Source organism: Dendrobates tinctorius, unplaced genomic scaffold, assembly GCF_039654945.1.
Source record: "Dendrobates tinctorius isolate UK_male_01 unplaced genomic scaffold, ASM3965494v1 ptg000102l, whole genome shotgun sequence".
Lineage (NCBI taxonomy): Eukaryota > Metazoa > Chordata > Amphibia > Anura > Dendrobatidae > Dendrobates > Dendrobates tinctorius.
The window spans coordinates 35,115,834-35,134,063 of NW_027361770.1; the positions used below are offsets into that span (position 1 = coordinate 35,115,834).

An 18,230-nucleotide genomic window follows, 5' to 3' on the forward strand; every position below is an offset into this window, starting at 1 on the left:
TGTTAGTGGTAAAATTTCATTCAAATAACTTGCGTTTATTTGTGAAAAAAATGGAAATTTGGCAAAAATTTTGAAAATTTCGCAATTTTCCAACTTTGAATTTTTATGCCCTTAAATAACAGAGATACGGCACACAAAAAACTTGATAACTAACATTTCCCACATGTTTACTTTACATCAGCACAATTTTGGAACCAAAATTTTTTTTTGTTAGGAAGTTATAAGGGTTAAAAGTTGACCAGCGATTTCTCATTTTTACAACACCATTTTATTTTTCGGACCACATCACATTTGAAGCCACTTTGAGGGGTCTATATGATAGAAAATACCCAAAAGTGACACCATTCTAAAAACTGCACCCCTTAAGGTGCTCAAAACCACATTCAAGAAGTTTATTAACCCTTTAGGTGCGTCGCAGGAATTTTTTTGAATATTTAAAAAAAAAATGAACATCTAACTTTTTTTCACAAAAAAAATACTTCAGGTTCAATTTTTTTTATTTTACCAAGGGTAACAGGAGAAATTGGACTGCAAAAGTTATTGTGCAATTTGTCCTGAGTACGCTGATACCTGATTTGTGGGGGGGAACGACTGTTTCGGCGCATGGCAAAGCTCAGAATGGAAGGAGCGCCGTTTCACTTTTTCAATGCAAAATTGGCTGGAATTCAGATCGGACGCCATGTCACGTTTGGAGAGTCCCTGATGTACCTAAACAGTGGAAACCCCCTACAAGTGACCCCATTTTGGAAACTAGACCCCCCAAGGAACTTATCTAGATATGTGGTGAGAACTTTGAACCCACAAGGGCTTTACAGAAGTTTATAACGTACAGCGGTACAATTAAAAAATCATATTTTTTCCACAAAAATGATCTTTTCACCCCAATTTTTATTTTCCCAAGGGTAACAGGACCCTAAAAGTTATTGTGCAATTTGTCGTGAGTATGCTGATACCCCACATGTGGGGGTAAACCACTATTTGGGCGCATGGCAGAGCTCGGAAGGGAAGCAGCGCCATTTGACGTTTTTGGCTGGAATTGAGATCGGACATCATGTCGCGATTGGAAAACCCCTGATGTACCAAAACAGTGGAAACCCCCCACAAATGACACCATTTTGGAAACTAGACCCCCTAAGGAACTTATCTAGATGTGTGGTGAGAACTTTGAACCCCCAAGGGCTTCACAGAAGTTTATAACATAAAGCCGTACAATTAAAAAATCATATTTTTTCCACAAAAATGATCTTTTCACCCTCAATTCTTATTTTTCCAAGGGTAACAGCACCCTAAAAGTTATTGTGCAATTTGTCCTGAGTACGCTGATACCCCACATGTGGGGGTAAACCACTATTTTGGCGCATGGCAGAGCTCGGAAGGGAAGCAGCGCCATTTGACGTTTTTGGCTGGAATTGAGATCGGACACCATGTCGCGATTGGAAAACCCCTGATGTACCTAAACAGTGGAAACCCCCCACAAATGACACCATTTTGGAAACTAGTCCCCCTAAGGAACTTATCTAGATGTGTGGTGAGAACTTTGAACCCCCAAGGGCTTCACAGAAGTTTATAACATAAAGCCGTACAATTAAAAAATCATATTTTTTCCACAAAAATGATCTTTTCACCCTCAATTCTTATTTTTCCAAGGGTAACAGCACCCTAAAAGTTATTGTGCAATTTGTCCTGAGTACGCTGATACCCCACATGTGGGGGTAAACCACTATTTGGGTGCATGGCAGGGCTCGGAAGGGAAGCAGCACCATTTGACGTTTTTGGCTGGAATTGAGATCGGACACCATGTTGTGATTGGAAAACCCCTGATGTACCTAAACAGTGGAAACCCCCCACAAATGACACCATTTTGTAAACTAGACCCCCCAAGGAACTTATCTAGCGGTGTGGTGAGCACTTTGAACCCCCCAGTGCTTCACAGAAGTTTATAACGCCCGGGCGTGAAAATAAAAAATTCGTATTTTTTCCACAAACATGATCTTTTAGTCACCATTTTTTTTATTTTCCCAAGGGTAACAGGAGAAATTGGACCCCAAAAGTTGTTGTCCAATTTGTCCTGAGTGTGCTAGTACCCCATATGTGGGAGAAAACTACTGTATGGGCACACGTCGGGGATCGGAAGGGAAGTAGTGACGTTTTGGAATGCAGACATTGATGGAATGGTCTGCGGGTGTCATGTTGCCTTTGGAGAGCCCCTAATGTACCTAAACAGTGGAAACCCCCCACAAATGACCCCATTTTGAAAACTAGACCCCCTAAGGAACTTATCTAGATGTGAGGTGAGCACTTTGAACCCCCAAGGGCTTCACAGAAGTTTATAATGCCAGGGCATGAAAATAAAAAAATCGTATTTTTTCCACAAACATGATCAATTATTCCCCAATTTTTTTATTTTCCCAAGGGTAACAGGAGAAATTGAACCCCAAAAGTTGTTGTCCAATTTGTCCTGAGTAAGCTGACACCCCATATGTGGGAGAAAACTACTGTATGGACACACGTCAGGGCTCGGAAGGGAAGTAGTGATGTTTTGGAATGCAGACATTAATGGAATGGTCTGCGGGTGTCATGTTGCCTTTGGAGAGCCCCTAATGTACCTAAACAGTGGAAACCCCCCACAAGTGACCCCATTTTGAAAACTAGACCCCCTAAGGAACTTATCTAGATGTGAGGTGAGCACTTTGAACCCCAAAGGGCTTCACAGAAGTTTATAATGCCAGGGCATGAAAATAAAAAAATCGTAGTTTTTCCACAAACATGATCAATTAGTCCCCAATTTTTTTATTTTCCCAAGGGTAACAGGAGAAATTGAACCCCAAAAGTTGTTGTCCAATTTGTCCTGAGTACGCTGACACCCCATATGTGGGAGAAAACTACTGTATGGACACACGTCAGGGCTCGGAAGGGAAGTAGTGACGTTTTGGAATGCAGACTTTGATGGAATGGTCTGCGGGTGTCATGTTGCCTTTGGAGAGCCCCTAATGTACCTAAACAGTGGAAACACCCACAAATGACCCCATTTTGGAAACGAGATCCCCTAAGGAACTTATCTAGATGTGTGGTGAGCACTTTGAACCCCCAAGGGCTTCACAGAAGTTTATAATGCCCGGGCATGAAAATAAAAAAATCGTATTTTTTCCACAAACATGATCAATTAGTCCCCAATTTTTTTCATTTTCCCAAGGGTAACAGGAGAAATTGGACTGCAAAAGTTGTTGTCCAATTTGTCCTGAGTACGCTGACACCCCATATGTGGGAGAAAACTACTGTATGGACACACGTCGGGGCTTGGAAGGGAAGCAGTGCCATTTTGGAATGCAGATTTTGATGGAATGGTGTGCGGGTGTCATGTGCGTTTGGAGAGCCCCTGATGTACCTAAACTATTGAAACTCCCAACAAGTGACCCCATTTTGGACACTAGACCCCCCACGGAACTTATCTAGATGTGTGGTGAGCACTTTGAACCCCCAAGTGCTTCACAGAAGTTTATAACGCTTGGACGTGAAAATAAAAAAATCATTTTTTTCCACAAAAATGATATTTTTGCCCCCAATTTTTTATTTTCCTAAGGGTAACAGGAGAAATTGGACCCCAAAAATTGTTTTGCAATTTGTCCTGAGTAGGCTGATACCCTACATGTGGGGGTAAAACACTGTTTGGGCGCATGGCAGAGCTTGGAAGGGAAGGAGCACCATATGACTTTTTCAACTCAGAATTGGCTGGAATTGAGATCAGACGCAATGTTGCATTTGGAGAGCCCCTGATGTGCCCAAACAGTGGAAACCCCCAATTCTAACTCCAACCCGAACCCCAACACACCCCTAACCCTAATCTCAGCCATAACCCTAGCCCTAACCCTAGCCCTAACCCTAGCCCTAACCCTAACCCTAATGGAAAAATGGAAATAAATACTTTTTTTAATTTGATTATTTTTCCCTAACTAAGGGGGTGATAACGGGGGGTTTGATTTACTATTTATTGCGGTTTTTATGTTTGGCGGCTGTCGCACGCTAAAAGACGCTTTTTATTGTAAAAATAGTTTTTGCATCACCACATATTGAGAGCTATAATTTTTCCTTATTTTGACCCACCGAGTCATATGAGGTCTTATTTTTTGTGGGACGAGTTGACGTTTTTATTGGTACCATTTTTGAGCACGTGACATTTTTTGATCGCTTTTTATTCCGATTTTTGGGATACAGAATGAACAAAAACCAGCGTTTCATGAATTTCTTTTGGGGGAGTGCGTTTACACCGTTCTGCGTGCGGTAAAATTGATAAAGCGGTTTTATTCTTCGGGTCAGTACGGTTACAGCGATACCTCATTTAGGTCGTTTTTTTATGTTTTGTCGGTTTTATGCAATGAAAACTATTTTATATAAAAAATAATTATTTTTGCATCGCTTTATTCTGCGAGCTATAACTTTTTTATTTTTCCGCTGATGATGCTGTATGGCGGCTCGTTTTTTGCGGGACAAGATGTCGTTTTCAGCGGTACCATGGATATTTATATGCGTCTTTTTGATCGCGCGTTATTACACTTTTTGTTTGGCGGTATGATAATAAATCATTATTTTTTGCTTCATTTTTTATTTTTATTTTTTAAGGGGTTCGCTAAAGGGGTTAACTAATGGGACAGTTTTATAGGGCGGGTCGTTACAGATGCGGCGATACCTAATATGTGTACTTTTATTGTTTTGGGGTTTTTTTATTTTCAAAAAATTAATTTATTGGGGAATATTTTTTTTTTTTTTTACTAATTTATTTGGCGATTTTTTTTAAATTATTTTTACACTTTTTTTTTATTTACTTTATTACATAGTCCCAGGTGGGACATCACTGTTCTGTGACAGATCGCTGATCTGTCACATCACAGATCACTGTGACAGATCAGCAATCTGTCACAGGCATTGAAGAAGACTTCCTCTTGCCTGCGCTTTGCAGGCACTGAGGAAGCCAGCTTCCTCCAGGCCCCCGAAGGCCCCCGTCGCCATCTTGGATTCGGGGGCCTGGAGGAAAGGAGCCCCCCGCAGCAGCACTGCACATTGCGCTGCCGTGGGGGGCTCAGGGAAGCACGGAGGGAGCCCCCTCCCTGCCGATGCTTCCCTTTAACTCCCGGTACACCGCAATCTTGTTTGATCGCGGTGTGCAAGGGGTTAACGTGTCGGGGGCGGTCCGTGACTGCCCCTGACACATAGTGCCGGGTGTCAGCTGTGATAATCAGCTGACACCCGGCCGCGATCAGCGGCGCTCACCACGTGGGCGCCGCTGATCGCGGTATACGTACTATCCCGTCCATGGGCATAGGGGCCCGGGTCCCATGGACGGGATAGTACGTCGGATGTCAGGAAGGGGTTAAAGGGCCGACACCATCAATTTAAATCATTTTACTGTTTGTATAATGAAAGAATAGTTTGGGGTTTGTTTTACTTTCCTTAGCAATGAGTCTCTCAGTTTCCACTCTTGCTAAATGTATTTGTTTTTTACACATTTTATTTTTTTCTCTATAACTTTTTAATGCTTCTTCATTGCCTTCTTGTTTTAGCTTCTTAAATGCCTTGTTCTTGTTATTTATTGCCCTTTTTACATCCTTATTTAGCCACATTGGTGTTCTCCTGTTCCTAGCCCTTTTATTTCTGTACGGTATGGCTAGCTCACAGTGGGTGTGTAAAACTGATTTAAATATTTCCCATTTATTTTCTGTGCTCATAGGTACCCATCAACTCGTACTTCTGTTATTCTATCTGGCCTGTTGCTTAAAATTAAGTCCAGAAGGCCTGTCCCTCTAGTTGGGCCCTGCACAAGTTGTGACAGATAATTTTCCTTGGTCACTGACAGAAATTGGTTTCCTTTCTAAGATACGCAGGTTTCAGCTTCCCAGTCTATGTCGGGGTAGTTGAAGTCCCCCATAATAATCACCTCATTGTGATTTTCTGCTTTGTCTATTTGTTTCAATAATACATTTTCAGTGGTTTCTGTTATATTTGGTGGCTTATAACAAACTCCTATGAGGATTTTATTACTTTTCCCTCCTTGTATCTCCACCCATAGAGACTCCACCTCTTCATTTCCCTCTTGTATATCTTCTCTTTGTGTGGGCTTTAAAGTGGACTTTATATATAGACAGACTCCACCCCCTTTCCTTTTTTTACGATCCCTCCTAAACAAATCATATCCTTGCAAGTTAGCCGCCCAGTCATAGCTGTCGTCTAACCATGTCTCAGTTATTCCTACTATGTCATATTTTTCCTCATACATTACCAACTCCAGATCTTCAATCATATTGGTCAGGCTTCTTGCGTTGGTCAGCATGCAGGAAAGAAGTTTTGCTTCCTCTTTCTTAGCTTCCTTCTGAGTACCCTGTCTTGGGTCCTCTTTACCACATCTAGTATCCTTGATTAGTTTGTCCTTCTGCTGCATGTTCTTGTCTGCTGATTTTCCTCCCATCCTCTCTTCTTCTAGTTTAAAGCCCTCCTGATGAGTGTGGCAAGTCTTCTGGCGAATGTGTGTTTCCCAGGTTTTGTGAGGTGTATCCCTTCTCTTGCGAGAAGTCCATCATAGAGGTAATTCACGCCATGGTCCAAGAATCCAATTCCTTGCTGCCTTCACCACCGCCGTAGCCAGTTGTTCACCTCTAGTATCCTATTCCATCTTCTGATGCCATAACCATTGACTGGGAGGATCGATGAGAAAACAACCTGTACGTTCTGTTCCTTTATTTTCTTCCCCAGAATTTCAAAGTCTTCGCAGATAGTAGGTAGGTCATTTCTTGCCGTGTCGTTTGTGCCTACATGTATCAGTAGGAATGGGTAGTCGTTCTTGGATTTGAGGATAGTTGGTATCCTGTTGGCCACATCCTTGATTTTTTCTCCTGGGAGGCAGCATACTTCTCGTGTGGTTATGCCCGGCCTGCAGATAGTTGCCTCCGTGCCTCTTAGTAGTGAGTCTCCCATAACTACCACTCTTCTTTTCTTTCCGGACGCACTGCTTGTTGCTCGTGAGTGTTTTTGAGTGTCATTTGTTTCCGCTTTTGTTGACAGAGTAACTTAGTTGTTGATAGTGTGTCTTCTCTTGTAGATATGGTATCATCCTGAGCTGTGCCATTTTCGTTCTCCAGCATGAGGGCTTCATATTGGTTGCTAAGCTGTGTGGGTGGTGATGACCACTTGATCCGTTTGCTTCTTTTCGTCACATGGCTCCACTTTTCAGCCTCTGTATGTGCTCTGAAGCTTTTCTCACTTTCCGAATCCTGAATGGTTGCTTCTGATTCATCCAAGAAGTCCTCATGTTCTTTAATTACCTTCAATGTTGCTATTCTTTCTTTCAGTCCCTGCACCTTTTCCTCTAAGAGTTTGCACTTCTGACAGGTAAAGTTGAGTTTTTGGGCCGGAAGATCCGTAAACATGTAGCATGTGTTGCAGGTGACCATGTGGATTTTCTTCTCTTCCATATTGCTATTGCTGATGCAGTCTATGATGGGTGGAAATGGCGCGCGGATTTTACGATGTCCTCAAACAGCGAGACCCGGCAAGTCCCAGCGATCGATCATCTTAAGGCGACTTTTCTCCTCTTCCCAGAATGCACCGGAAATATGCAGATGAGCTTCCTGCTTCTCCTATCCCGTGGAAGCACTTTACCCTTTTACAACATTTTAACCCTCAGTAACCCCCGGCTATGTTTATTCCTACAGCATACTGCAGCACACCACCTATTGAGGACAACAGGTATTTCTATACGTTATACTGGGTTCTTTACGAATTACACTGTTCACACTTATAATCTCCCTGTTCACACTTATAATCTCCCTACTACTGATAATCTCCTTACTACTGATAATCTCCTTATAGCCTGTTCTCAACACCATAATGAACTTTGGAGCTTCTCCACACAGATTAATTGTATGATTCCTCAAGTCAAGCTACTGACAGTAAAGGGTACTTCACACATAGCGAGATCATTAGCGAGATCGCTGAAACGTCACAGGTTTTGTGACGTAACAGCGACCTCGCCAGCGATCTCGCTACGTGTGACACAGAGCGGCGATCGGGTACCCGCTGCGATATCGTTGATCGTGCTCGAATGTCCTAGCCCATTTTTTGATCGTTGGTGTCCCGCTGGCCAGCATTCATCGCTGTGTTTGACGCCATAACAATGACGAGCGACCTCGTTGAAGCACGTCTATCGAGGCCTGTGTCGTCAGAATAGCTGCTGTGTGACAAGGTCCCAACAACCGTCGAGGATCGCCGTATCGTTGCTGCGTCGTTGAGTAGATCTGCGTGTTTGACAGCTTACTAGCAACCATTTAGCGACATATCAGCGATCCTTACCAGGTCGTATCGTTGTCGGGATCGCTGGAGCGTCGCTATGTATAACATGGCCTTAAGGGCTATTTTCTTTTGTTTATTAGACAATGTTGGTACTTAATGACTCTGTTATTTCCATATTGCATCATTAATTGACTTTATATAGTATATACTATATTTGCCTATGAACAATGTTGTCCAATTATATCATATTTTGTTTTATGTTCTTTGCTACTTATGTGGAATACTTTGTGGGCATTATTTTATTTATTTTTTAATATCTAGTCACTTGCGTGCTTATGTGAACACAACACTTGTTTATAGAATCATAGAATCGTAGAGTTGGAAGGGACCTCCTGGGCCATCTGGTCCAACCCCCTGCTCAAAGCAGGATTCACTAAATCATCCCAGACAGATGTCTGTCCAGCCTCTGTTTGAAGACTTCTATTGAAGGAGAATTCACCACCTCCCCTGGCAGCCTGTTCCACTCATTAATCACTCTGTGAAAAAGTTTTTTCTAATATCTAATCTGTGTCTCCTCCCATTCAGTTTCATCCCATTGCTTCTAGTCTTTCCTTGTGCAAATGAGAATAAAGATGATACTTCTACAATGTGACAGTCCTTGAGATATTTGTAGACAGCTATTAAGTCTCCTCTCAGTAGTCTCTTCTGCAAGTTAAACATTCCCAAATCCTGCAACCTTTCCTCATAAGACAGGGTTTGCAGACCGGTCACCATTCTGGTCGCTCTTTTCTGAACTTGCTCCAGTTTGTTGATGTCTTTTTTAAAATGTGGCACCCAAAACTGGACACAGTATTCCAGATGAGGTCTGACCAAAGAGGAGCAGAGGGCAATAATGACTTCACGTGATCTAGAGTGTATGCTTCTGTTAATACATCCTAGAATTGTATTTCCCTTTTTTGCTTCTGCATCACACTGTTGACTCATTCAGTCTGTGATCTATTAGTATACCCAAGTCTTTTTCACATGTGCTGTTGTTTAGCCCTATTCCTCCCATTCTGTATATGCTTTTTTCATTTTTATTGCCCAGATGTAGTACTTTGCATTTTTCCCTGTTAAAAACCATTCTGTTAGTTGCTGCCCACTGCTCCAGTTTATTTAAATCTTTTTGAATCCTCTCTCTTCTCTAGTATTAGCTATCCCTCCTAGCTTTGTGTCATCAGCAAATTTAATAAGTTTACCCTCAATTCCTTCATCTAAATCGTTGATAAGATGTTGAACAATACAGGGCCCAGGGCAGAGCCCTGTGGTACCCCAATTGAGACATTCTTCCAACTGGATGTGCAGCCATTTACGACCACTCTCTTTAGGTCCGATCACTAAGCCAGTTATGAATCCACCTAACAGTTGCCTTGTCCATTCCATACTGAGCCATTTTTTCAATAAGGATTGTGTGAGATACTTTGTCAAATGCTTTGCTGAAGTCAAGATATACTATATTTCCCTAATCCACCCAATCAGTGATTCTGTCATAGAAGGAAATTAAGTTAGTTTGACATGACTTATTAGTTACAAACCCATGCTGACTCTGTTTAATTACTTCATTCTTATCCAGGTACTTACATAAATGTTGTTTAATAATTTGTTCAAAGATCTTTCCTGGTATAGAAGTCAGACTCACCAGCCTATAGTTGCCTGGGTCCACCTTCTTCCCCTTTTTGAAGATAGGAACATTTGCTCTTCTCCAGTCTTCTGGGACTTCTCCTGTTCTCCAAGAATTTTCAAAGATTATGGAGAGGGGTTCAAAAATTTCTTCTGTTATCTCCTTCAGTACTCTAGGGTGTAATTCATCTGGACCTGGAGACTTGAATTTATTTAGGTTAGCTAAGTGTTTCCTCACTATCTTTCTGTTTATAGATATCCTGGATTCTTCTATTCCCTTAATAGGACAGTGAAGAACAGTTGATGTTACATTTCCTTTCTGAGAGAAAACAGATGCTAAATAGGAATTTAAAAGTTCGGTCTTCTCAACATCCTGTCTTACCATTTCATCATTTTCATCCTGAAAAAATCCTATAGCATCTTTAATTTTTCTTTTACTTTTGACATATCCCCAAAATCCTTTATTATTGCTTTTGACGTCTCTTGCAAGCCTCAATTCATTGTCAGCTTTAGTAATCTGATTTGTGCCCTGCAAGTTCTGCAGACAGCATTATATTCTTCTTTAGATATGCCTCCCTCTTTCCATTTTATAAACATTTCTTTCTTCCTTTTTAGCATGTGCTTAAGTTCTGTGTTCATCCATCCTGGTTTCCTTAAATGCTTCCTATTCCCTCTTTTCGGGATTGTTAACAATTGTTCTTTGAGAATTTCATTTTTCAAGATTTCCCATCCTTCCTGGACATTTTTGTTCTTAAGGATATCCAGCCATTGGATCCCTCCAATTCTCTTTCTGAATCCCTTAAAATCTGCCTTTCTGAAATCTAACCTTGACGTCTGAGTCTTCACAGATCTTCCTCCTCTAGTTATCCAAAATTCTAAAATAGCATGGTCGCTACCTCCTAGGGTCCCAGCCACTTTTACCTCCTCAACCATTTCCTCCCTGTTTATAAGGATTAGATCCAAGGTAGCAGTTCCCCTTGTTTTCTCCCCTACATTTTGGAAGATAAAGTTGTCAGCAAGAGAAGATAAGAATTTCCTTGACCTGTTAGTTTTGCCTAAGAGAGATTCCCAACAAATGTCTGGATAGTTGAAATCTCCCATGACAACTATGTCATATTTTTTGGAGAACTTGGCCATATGATGCATAAAGAGTTCATCCATATCTTCAGCTTGCACAGGTGGACTGTAGTAAATGCTTACAATTGTGTCCTTTCCATTGTTCTGTCCTTGTATTCTTACCCAAACAGTTTCCACAGAATTCCCAGTCTCTGAAGCTTCAATCTCTGTGCAGATATGCGCGTTTCGAACATACAATGAGACACCTTGAACACAACACTTGTTTATGTGAACACAACACTTATTTGTTTTTCTTTACAGCGACGTACTGGATAAGGCCGTGGATAGGCCGAAACGTCACAATTGTTTTTTGTCGCTCCAAAAAGAATTCTTTTCTCTGCGCTTCTTTGTGCTGTTATCACTTTTTGTAATAAATATTTAGCATCACATACAAGATAGTGTGTTCGGTGAATTTTGTTTTTTTCGGACTTGGGATCCTCAGGATCCATTACATCGGCACCTCGCCTTAGGATAGAGTGCAGGCCAATACTCTTCCCACTGTTATTAGCAGCAGCAGGGGTAGGCTGATGGGATTAATAGTCCCATCAGCCGCTGCCTGCTGTCTCTTTTATTACTTAAATGTAACTCTCATCATTCTCCCCTGCTCGCGCCGATCGACGGCAGAGCAGGGGAGAATGATGAGAGCCGTATTCAGCACCCGGCGCTGGGGAACAGGGCTTACTGTAATGCTTCTTCCCTGGCACTCATCCTTGTGGTACTGATGCAGCACACGCATGCCACAAGTATTACACACACTGACACTGACATCTCCGGTACCGGAAATATCAGGACATGTGAAAGAGGCCTTATAGCGGGTTTTTATGTTTGGCTGCTGTCACACGCTAAAAGACACTTTTTATTGCAAAAAATAGTTTTTGCATCACCACATTTTGAGAGCTATAATTTTTACATATTTTGGCCCACAGAGTCATGTGAGGTCTTATTTTTTACGAGACGAGTTGACGTTTTTATTGGTACCATTTTCGGGCACGTGACTTTTTTGATCGATTTTTATTCCGATTTTTGGGAGGCAGAATGAACAAAAACCAGCATTTCATGAATTTTTTTTTTTTGGGGGGGCGTTTACACCGTTCCGCATGTGGTAAAATTAATAAATCGGTTTTATTTTTCGGGTCAGTACCATTACAGCGATAGTTCATTTATATCATTTTTTAATGTTTTGCCGCTTTTATACAATAAAAACAATTTTATATAAAAAATAATTATTTTTGCATCGCTTTAACTTTTTTTTTTTTAGCTGATGACGCTGTATGGTGGCTCGTTTTTTGCGGGACAAGATGACGTTTTCAGTGGTACCATGTTTATTTATATTCGTCTTTTTGATCGCGTGTTATTGCACTTTTTGTTCGGTGGAAAACTTTGCAGTTTTGTTTTTTGTGAACGAGCTGACGTTTTTATTGGTACCATTTTCGGGGACATAACATTTTTGGTCGCTTTGTATTCCGATTTTTGGGAGACAGAATGAGCAAAAACCAGCAATTTATGAATTTATTTTTGTGGGGGGCATTTATACCATTGCGTGTGTGGTAAAATTGATAAGGCAGTTTTATTCTGTGGGTCAGTACGATTACAGAGATACCTCATTTTTACTGTTTTTTTATGTTTGGTGCTATTATATAATAAAAACTATTTTATATAAAAAATAATTATTTTTGCATCGCTAAATATGCATGAAATATGCATGATCAACAAGTTTCCCAAGTTTCCTAGCTCTGGTGAGCCAGATGTCGTCATGACGACATCCGCTCACCATGGCAATGATTGGGACCCCGCGTCACGCCGCGGGGTCTCCGATCCAAAGGCAGAGGGGCTGTCAACCCTGCGCCAGCTCCGAATGCTGCGATCTTGTTTGGGGTTAAAGATGTTCAAAGATAGAGAAACATGATAGATAGAAATATGTCAGTTTGATTTATAATCAGTGCTTTGCATGCTTATTTTTCTGTACCTGTATTTATTGTTTAAATAAAAAAATGCATTGAAAACACTAATTACTTGCAGATAGAGGCCATGTTGCTGAAAATGCTGCTACTGGAATAAATTAACTTTTAACTTTTTTTTTCTCCGGTTTTAATTCATGGGAACATGCTACAGTCACTGCTCACTGCACTGCTCATTATACTGTAAGCAGTGGCTGTAAGCACACCCAGGCACTTTGAAACAAAATTCTCCTTCCAGTAAGATCAGTCAGAAGAGCAGACTGTCTGTCATTACATGTCTCGCACAGGAGAAAGCTTGTTCTAAGCTATTATGAGGAGTGTTCCTTTTTATGATTGGTCAGCGTCAAACAGTTGAAGAAGTACACACCCCAGAGAAAAATCTCTGGAAACACACAGTTTAACTAAACATAAATTTTAACCTAAACTTTATAAGCTAATATCTTTGCAATGAAGATATTAAATAGTAAACTTTTTTTTATTAAAGTTTATAGTCCCTATTCCATGATGTGGCCAGTTTAACATGCTCAAACTGGTGACAGATACTCTTTAAGTCCCATGAATTTTAATTTGTGTATTGTATGTCGTGTAAACTCTACACAAGTAAAATATGTAATAACATAAAATATTTGCGTATTGGATCCATTGTATTAACAGTTTGTTATTTTTTGTCTTTGCTTCAGGTTGTGAAGTACAGTAAATTTCATAGTGCATAATCTTTCACTGACACTAATATGCCCTCTCATTTTCAGCATCGCATGAGACCAGAAATTGCTCAGTTGCTAACGCCTCACATTTATGACAAGCTGGAGAACCATGCTTCAGTGCTAACCTATGAAAACATTAAGGTAAAATATTGGAATAGGACATTATAGAGCATTACATATAATGAAACCTCATTTTCATTTTCTTTACTTACTTTACGTGATGTTAACTTTTTCTGACACATTGTATTTTATTTTAGTGGTAAATTTAGGTTGATAAAATTATCTTTTTTATATAATCACTGAAAATTTCATGAAAAATTCACAATTTTCAGACTTTTGTGAATTGTATGCAATTTAAAACAGTCATACCACACAAAATAGTTAATAATTATACTTTACAATATACCTAATTTACTTCAATATCCATTTTTTGAAGTGTAATATAAAAGGTCACCGCGCTATGCTGACGTCGAAAAGATATTAATTGTTCACAGTTAGCAGCAAAAGTTAGTAATGTTAACTTGTACTTACTTATTCTAATGTTGCTGTTATACCTAGCACCTCAGACTGCAGCACTTTTATTCAACTAGTATTTTTGGCTTCCTGTGCTTGCACACACACACGCCTTGTCTGAACAAGTAAGTGTCATTTGACAGCGACTAATATTTATTGCTAGTACATGCATGTAGGTTACATTAACCAAGTTTAGTGGATATTATACGTACATACTTTTGTATCATTATCTTTAGCAGCTGACAATTAGGATTCTAGCCGATCTTATATTTGCACTGTCCACCGCAGCGCCTAACCAGATTGCTAATCTCGGCTCCCTATACCAGCTCTACCTCGCATTGGCTTATGAGCAAACTGAACTGCACAAGTAAGTGGATCAACTAGCTGCCTTGGTATTTGCACTTATGCAGGCAACCCCAAATTAGTGTATTGTTTTTACATGCCTAATACTATTGTTTTATCAGCATCACTAAACAACCGATGACAACATCCTATACTCGTTGATCCCACAAGCATATAACAGCAACATTAGCATAAGTACGGTAAGTACAAGTTAACATTACTAACTTTTGCTGCTAACTGTGAACAATTCACATGTTTTCCACCTCAGCATAGCGGGGTGACCTTTTATACTTAATTTTTTAGCAGAGCTCATCAACAGGAACCTATACAAAACCTGCTTTGCCACCAGCTGCATCTGAGGTCCCCATCTTATCCTTTCTAGGTGGATAGCGCCAGTGTAAATTATTTGTTTTAATTTTTTGAAATGTATTTTTTATGTTAGAAGGCTTAAACGTTTAGCAGCAATTGTTAAAAAAATTTTTTCAATTAAATTTACAAAATATTTTTAGAGACCATGTCGCATTTGATGTAATTTTGAAGGGCCTATATGTCTGAAGGCCCCCAATTAGTACCCCTCAAAGTATTCAAAACTACTTTCAGGAAGTTTTTTAGTCCATCATATGTGTTGGCAGCGGATTATTCAGGATACTCTCCAAGTGCGTCACAACAGAGCTTCTTTATTCAGGAACAATATATGATAAGCTTAATACATCAGGAATAAATCATTTATGTGTCTCTATCTGTGCAGCATCTGCAGCAGGCGGCTTCATCTTCCATACATAGACACAGGAAATACAGTCACATGCTCTACCTGTGTGAGCCTCTTTGATTTTTTTGTTCTAACTTTATGAGCAGCATAAAAATCTAGCAACTAAACACTCATAGACAGGAATGGAGTTGTTGCACCAAACATATTCCAACACCCCCACTCAACAACTACCGTATATACTCGAGTATAAGCCGACCCGAGTATAAGCCGACCCCCCTAATTTTGCCACAAAAAACTGGGAAAACATTGACTCGAGTATAAGCCTAGGGTGGAAAAGATGCTCCATAAATTATGCCCCCATAAGACCCTCCATAGATTATTCCCCCATATGCTGCCCCCATAAGAAACTCCATAGATTATGCCCCCATATACTGCCCCCATAAGATGCTCCATAGATTATGCCCCCATATGCTGCCCCCATAAGATGCTCCATAGATTATGCCCCCATATGCTGCCCTATAAGATGCTCCATAGATTATTCCCCCATATGCTGCCCCCATAAGATGCTCCATAGATTATACCCCCATATGCTGCCCCCATAAAAATGCTCCATAGATTATTCCCCCATATGCTGCCCCCATAAGAAGCTCCATAGATTATGCCCCTATATGCTGCCCTCATAAGATGCTCCATAGATTATGCCCCCATAAAATGCTCCATAGAATATGCCCCCATATGCTGCCCCATAAGATGCTTCATAGATTATTCCCTCATATGCTGCCCCATAAGATGCCCCATAGATTATTCCCCCATATGCTGCCCCCATAAGATGCTCCATAGATTATTCCTCCATATGCTGCCCCCATAAGATGCTCCATAGATTATTCCCCCATATGCTGCCCCCATAAGAAGCTCCATAGATTATGCCCCTATATGCTGCCCTCATAAGATGCTCCATAGATTATGGCCCCATGTGCTGCCGCCGCTGCTGCATTTAAAAATAAAAAAAATTACATACTCACCGCTCCGTCGCTAGGGCCAGGTGCCGGTGTCATTGCTGGCACCTGAGATACTCACCTGTCCTGCGTCCATGGCTGCTTGCTGCTGTCTGGCACGTCATCTGTCAGTGATGTTCAGACTGCAGGGGGCGTGGCGCGCACTAACCACGTCACCGCGCCCTCTGCTGTCTGAACGTCACTGACAGATGACGTGCCAGACAGCAGCAAACAGCCATGGATGCAGGACAGGTGAGTATCGCTATACTTACCCGTCCTGTCGCTTTCTCTTCAGCCCCCAGCTTCTCCGCGATCGCCCTTCCTGCCTTCAGCGGTCACGTGGTTCCGCTCATTAAAACTCATGAATATGTGCATATTCATGAGTTTTAATGAGCGGTACCACGTGACCGCTGAAGGAAGGAAAGGAGATCGCAGAGAAGCTGGTGTTACGGCGGCGGAACACGCTTAAAAAAATATAAATAAATGTGTTCGCCACCCGGGGTCCACCGTGCGGCAGGTGATATAACCGCTGCTAGAGAGGCAGTGCACTAAAGCGGTAGTGTGCACAGGGTTCTAAATCACCCAAGTGCAAAAGAGGCAGTCTCTGTTATGGGACACAGAGCTGCACAGAAAAATAATAAGGAAAAGGTAACGCTGAGCCTGTTAAACGCACAGGGACACAGCGGCACACGTACGGTAGCCGAGCACAGGAGTAGTTAAAGTGGCACTACAACCAAAAGGACTTACCGTGAATGAGCGTGTGCATGGCGTCGCAACTGCGAACGCCACAGAAGTCTGCAACCACAATAACGCAAGCGCGATGCAGGACGCTTTGCTGCTGAGATGGTGAAGCTTGAGCGCGCTGGAGTTAGCACTGCTACTGGCTGACCCAATCACTCACACATTCGTAATAACCGAGGGAAGGGGTTTCATAATAAGTCATACACCAGACCAAGCATCCATCAACAAACATACAGCAGCAAGTATCAGAAAATACTAGCGCATGGCATAGCGGCCATGCGCACTTTTTATAGCGTACGGGACCTGCCGGAAATCTCCAGAGCCCCGAGCATAACCAATCAAATCAGGAGCAGGACCTGAGCACCTGACTCCTGAACTCCATTGAGAGCTCGTCCCGTGAGCATGCTCAGTAGCAGGGAAAAAGGACTTAGCCTCTGGAGACAAATGCGAGAATCTGGGTTGCTGCATAAGCATAGACTGACCCAGATTCCTAACAGCTGGGGCCTGAAGAGACAGCGCCAGGACGGGTAAGTATGACCTGACACCCCAGCCCCCCCTCTCCCTCCGACCCCCTTGTGTATATGACTCGCATATAAGCCGAGAGGGGGACTTTCAGCCCAAAAAATTGGCCGGAAAATATCGGCTTATATTAGAGTATATACAGTACTTATCCTGTTAGTCCCACTGTGGTTTTGAAATCCACAAACTTGGTTCTTGATATTGGCTTTGTCATACCATCAGCTATCATCTTGTCAGACTCGCAATAAACAAACTCGAGTACACCACGTTCTACTACATCATGTAAGTGGTGATGTTTTACATCAATGTGCTTAGTCCTTGCACTAATCTTCTCACTGCTGGCAAGTTTAATGCATCCTTGGTTGTCCTCATAGATAACTGTTGGTTGAGCTAATGGCTTGCCGAAATCTTCCAAAAGTTGTTTCAACCAAATTACTTCTTGACTTGCATGAGCAGCAGACATATATTCTGCTTCTGTAAAAGATAATGTGACTGACACTTGTTTTCTGCTGGACCAAGAAATTGAATTTTCTCCTAACTTGAACAAGTAAACACTTGTTGATTTCCGATCAATTGAATCTCCAGCCCAATCTGGATCCACATAACCTCTGAGAGTGAGACCTCATGATCCAGATATCTTAAGATTTAACCTTTGACTTTTTTTAAGATAGTGAAGAATTCTCTTAATTGCATTCCA

The 18,230-nt window shown here is 41.4% G+C and overlaps 1 protein-coding gene across 2 annotated transcripts in view; it reads left to right on the top strand.

Moving 5' to 3' along the window:
* The window catches only part of LOC141099767 (NFX1-type zinc finger-containing protein 1-like), a 486,056-nt gene that overhangs the window by 419,108 nt on the left and 48,718 nt on the right, over window positions 1-18,230 (top strand). For both annotated transcript variants that reach the window (XM_073587805.1, XM_073587806.1), the window contains one exon: window positions 13,760-13,855. In XM_073587805.1, coding sequence (XP_073443906.1) covers window positions 13,760-13,855 — 96 coding nt within the window. The remainder of the gene's footprint in view (window positions 1-13,759; window positions 13,856-18,230) is intronic.